We start from the raw sequence: 4,965 nt of genomic DNA, 5'->3' as shown, positions 1-4,965 counted from the left end.
TATGCCACACCAGCCTCTCCGAATAAATATAGCGGAGTCACATATTACATACACCACATGCTGTGGTACATTCCCACAGCGTGGCCACAAATTCGCAAGAATATTAATCAAAATCGCAGCCTTGCCCTATGACAGACCCTAGACTCTCAATTTTATTGCCATTCTTTACTCAGGGCTTAATAAAAAAGAAGAGGAAAAGCAACCCGGAAAAAGTCTCAGAGCAGAGACATCATGGTAGCAGTGATGAAAGCCCGCTTCATCCCCCAATTACATGTGAATGTATTAAAAACAATGGCCACGGTCTCGGTGCTACCTTTCATCTCGAGAGCCTCACGCTTCAAATGTCTATTTCTTCTACAAGTCTTACAAAACATCATTTGCATAGCAAAAAGCCACTCGATAAGAACAACTCAACCACCTTTGGCTATTAATCTCAGAACTTTATGGTCTATTACCTACGATGTGTGTGATCGACCCCTCTCACCATGATTCTTCTACAATACGAGTATCATCCATCGTTCACAAACCGAAAAGCACTCCATGAGTAAACTAAATGATTCAAGCATTTATTCCAATAACTATCCAGTAGTATATGAATATGTTCCACTCGCTACTATCATCATGCTCATTCCTCATTCCAAAATCCAATGACAAAAGGTCATAAGGCGCGAGCCCTGCATCGCGTCTAAGGCTCATAACGCTTCAAACAAATCCCAATATCCGGTAATGAACGCCTAAAATTTCGTTTAAAAAAAACACCAAAGGATATCAACACTGGGAAAAAAACCACCTTTCAAACGCCTCTTTCAACTCTCCACCATCCACTGCTGCAGAAAAAACGGATCCTGCACCGCCCCAGCCTGCCCGCTCAAAAACGCCCTACAAGCCAAGTACTTGCCATACTCTGCCGGATGACTGTACTTTGCCAGCTCATCGTCACACACAGCAAGCAAGCTTCGGCCACAAGCATCCGTGACATGCACATTGGCCCCCGCCTCAGTCAAAACCCTGATAGCGAGCTTCCTGTGAAAACGCACAGCAACGTGCAAGGCGGTCTCCCCTGCCCTGTTCCGCGCGTTGACGTCAGCGCCCTTCGAAATGAGACACTTCAAGATGGCCGGTCCAATCTTGTATCCGCCATCTTCCGGAAGCGCCGCAACGAAAGCCATCAGAGGGGTTTGGCCAAACTTGTCCCTGTGGTTAGGATCTTGTCCAGCAGCGAGCAAGTCTTTAAGTATCGAGAGACGAAGCTGCAGTCTTTCCGTGGACGAGTCGCTTAGGTGGTGGAAACTCTCCGGTGCAAAGACTTGCTCCGCCTCCTCTTTCACATCGTGCTTTTCTGCCAAGCTTTCCAAGCTCAGCGTTGCCATAGCGAGGCAGTGGAGGCCGTTGTGCCCATATTCGTCTTCCCAATGTGGGCTGGTATAGGACATTCGGATATTTTGCAAAAGCTGGCTCTCCTGCGATATTTCAGGATTGTTGCTCTCTCCGGGATTAAGAGCAGGGTCGGGAATCGAAACGCTCTCGCTTTCTCTTTGGTGGTTTTCATGCTGGAACGTTTGCCTGTGGCTTGGATTCACTTCGCGGCTCACTTCGTGATTAACCGGAATACACCCAAACGCATCTCGCACATGAAACTCATGACGACTAAAATCGCTCCATCCGTATGGCAGCATGTTTAGCTTTTTGAGCACATGAAGACTGGATTGGCCGAGGCAGTCTCGCGCGGACACGTTGAATCCTTTGTGCTGCGCAATACTGATCAACCCAAGAACTGATTGATGATTCCATCCATTTGAGGGATTGAGGAGATGCATAAAGGTCTGTCCAGCAGTGTTTTGAGCGTTGATGATGCGGGAACACTCGCCCTCCATGAGAGCCCGACATAACACTTCGGGAGTAGCGCAAGCCCCCAGGAAATGCAGCGCCGTGTTTGAAAAGCAATCACATGGCAGATCATCAAACTGGGTGGATTGCAGATTCAAGACGGCTGTGGCAAGATCTGTCAGTCCATCGGGCATCAACCAGCAGATCTTGCCTCGATTCTGGATGCAGCCACACCAGTGCCTCCAGGCCGCCAGCACTCCTGAGCTGTTCGCAAAATCGAGACTTTCAAAACTGACAAAAGCTCCAGGCAAGATCAAGGAATGCTCGTGGGAGTGAGGCATTCTTTCAGCCGGCTCGCCAATCCAATCATGACTGGGATCCACACGCTTGTCGTGCTGCGAGGAGGTGCTTGACTGTTCGAGTGCCGGCGAAGTGAATCTCTTGACAAGACGCTTGACCACCTTGATATAAGGCTCTGTGTATCCCTGGAGATGATTTCTAAAAGTCCCCGTAGTCCTTGCGCTCGATTCCGTCATGCCAGTAGTTCGCTGAAGGAACGGGATGAATGGGCTAAAATCCTGGCCATCGTCCACAGAATGGTCTCGGCTTCCACGACTTTCGCCCGGGCTTTCTCCTGGAGCATCAGGCATAGCATAAGAAAGCGACATCTGCGACTCCGAGAAAGCATCGCTGCCGTAAATGGACTCTGAGCAAGCGCTTGGTGATGCGCCGATACCAAGAAAGTCGCTTCTTGCATACAGCGAAGACTGGTCCTGGGGGCTCAGATGAGCCGATGACAGCTGCACCTCCCAAGCCTTTTGGATCTGGGTTGGCGAATTGGCCAGCTCGGTGATTCGTCGCCCCATGTCTTTGTTGTCATGGGGATGAAGCCATCGCGGTTCCTTGTCAAAGAAGGACTGGAGCTTTTTGTTCGCGGAGCTTTGCCTATTGACTAATTAGCATGGACGCGCCAAACAAATGCCTATAAGGGAGCCAGTTTGCCACCATCCAAGGATTCTACGATGGCCAAGCTGGATACAAAAACGTACTTTATGGTCTTGTCGGGAGAATGAGCGTTGATTATGGCCCGAATCTTTTCGGCCGGAAGCGTGGTGTACAGATACAGCCGGGCCATTTTCCGCTGCGCAGACCAGGACCACGCTGAAGGGCGGCCATTCGGAGTGGTTGGCTGGCTGTTGGGCAACGACGATTGCGTTGGTATCACCAACGTGGTGACGGGACGCTGGCTCATGGTTCTCGGCTTCGTGCAGCTCTAGCTAGCTAGACTTTTGGCGTAGGCGCTCTCGACGAAGCTCTCAGGGCCCAGTTCAGCGTTGAGTGAAAGATGCAGACTGAGGAATGGGCCCTTGTGCCCGCATCAACGAGTCGGAGAGGATTAAAGGTGTTGGGCGCCGCATGTTAGTTGGACTCTGACGTTATTTGAACCGCGTCTAAGGATGGCTGAGGCACAAAAGAGGGCCGTCGAAAGCATCGCGCGAGCTGTGCCACCGTCCCATCAGAGACTTTGAGCGTCTGGTCTCACGGCCGGCCGCGGTGCATCGGCTGGGGATGCGATGCAGCGTTCAGCGGTCATCTTGCTCGCTGCTCATGTTGGTTTGGAGGCATGACGCAGCGTCATTGGTGGAAGGGCGACTGCGCCTCGCCATCCTGCTGCAGTGGCCGCTGAGAGGGTGTGGCTGGTCCGTGGCGGAGCACGACAGCACTGAAGATTATTTAACTACTGACATCACGGCCCCCAATCGCAGGCCAGAGAGCTGCTGTTCGGCAGCGTAGATTTCGCAGCTTACGGCCGTTTTCTGAGGCTGCATCAGGCAACAAACCACAAACCTAAGACTGGCATCCAACAGCAAGGCTCTCCGCCAAAGAGTGAGGCTCCAAGGCCAGCGGCCAGCGGCCAGCGACCACGATAGTCATGCGGCGCCGGCTACGTTCGGCATCCAAGGCAGCAACGACGCCGTGCCGTTTACAAAAGACCGGTTATGAGCAGTCTTTGTGGATTGCACAGCATCTGCGTATCTAACATAATGGCATCCTGCGCAGCATGAGCAGCACAAGTGATCACGACACAGCATTCTGCATCTACTGTAGGTCTAGTGAATCCATCCTGACAGCACACAGCGGGGAGAGCCACTGGAGGTAGCACTGCATTGGGTGCTACAAGTACTGCAACTGGTGCTGCGTCCTACCATCTTTGCTCTCGCAACCTCGACCCTTGTATATAATGTCCGAGTTTCAAATGCTGCGCTCGAGTCCACTTCAACGTGCAGCGCGCATGGTACCGATCCCCGTACCTGTACAAGACTCATGCGCATAGCCCTGCGTGGAGCTCGAAAGAAGCAAGCAATAAAATAGGGGAATGCCTGTATCTGCGCAGGTACAAATACGAGTTAATCTCCAGGGCAAGGGCTGCAAACCACGCGAAGGACTCCATATAAACGGCCAGGATGCCGGATCCAGCAAGCAAACGTTGCAGCGCTGGCTGTGCCCGAGTTTACGGCTCCACATACAAACAGGCTCCCCCAGCACAACAGGCAATAAGGAGAGAGAGAGAGAGGCCATCCATACTTGTATAAAAGGAGATTTCCAACCGAGCAATTATACTAACGCAGGTAGGACTCGGCGTGACTCGTGCCAGCCGGGGATTGACGATTTCCCCGGAGAAGCGAGCGGTGAAGAGGAAGAAGACTGGGCAGCTCGCGTAGCAAACGAAGACGTTGCCCAAGGCATAGAGTAGAGAGAGCGCGGCAAACAGCATGTGTTCAACTCAGCTCTGGTGGAGCGCTGCCTGCAAGGAGGGATGGCGCAAGAGCCGCGGAGTTCGGAGTGAGTAACCTATGTACTACTGTAAGCTCTCACTGGTGCGTGAAAAAGCTCATCCCATCAGCGCCCGGGTGCCTGGCCTGGCCTGGCCTGGGCTGCTGGGCTGCTCAGATCGATGATCGCCCAGGCACCATCTCGTCCCTAAAACCCATCGAGCGTCGCACTAGCAGCTGGCGATCCGAAGACGCCGAAGCAAGTGAACAGAGAGACACGCACAAAGGTCGTATACATACAAAAGCAGGCAGTCTCCATACCGTAACGAAGCAGGGAACCAAGCAGCTTCGTCTACTCCACAGC

General features: G+C 52.4%; 1 protein-coding gene across 1 annotated transcript; it reads right to left on the bottom strand.

Annotated features, from left to right (window-relative positions):
* Positions 1-806: 806 nt before the first annotated feature.
* TGAM01_v205850 (hypothetical protein) lies at positions 807-3,079 on the bottom strand (the record flags this gene model as incomplete). The annotated part of the gene is made up of 2 exons (XM_018803978.1): positions 807-2,772; positions 2,877-3,079. The coding sequence occupies 2 exons, from the start codon at positions 3,077-3,079 to the stop codon at positions 807-809; spliced, it is 2,169 nt and encodes a 722-aa protein (XP_018662716.1).
* Positions 3,080-4,965: the final 1,886 nt, after the last annotated feature.

This window comes from Trichoderma gamsii (assembly GCF_001481775.2).
Source record: "Trichoderma gamsii strain T6085 chromosome Unknown Scaffold_19.2, whole genome shotgun sequence".
Lineage (NCBI taxonomy): Eukaryota > Fungi > Ascomycota > Sordariomycetes > Hypocreales > Hypocreaceae > Trichoderma > Trichoderma gamsii.
Note: the sequence above shows the minus strand (reverse complement) of the source record. Positions and strands in the feature narration are given on the sequence as shown.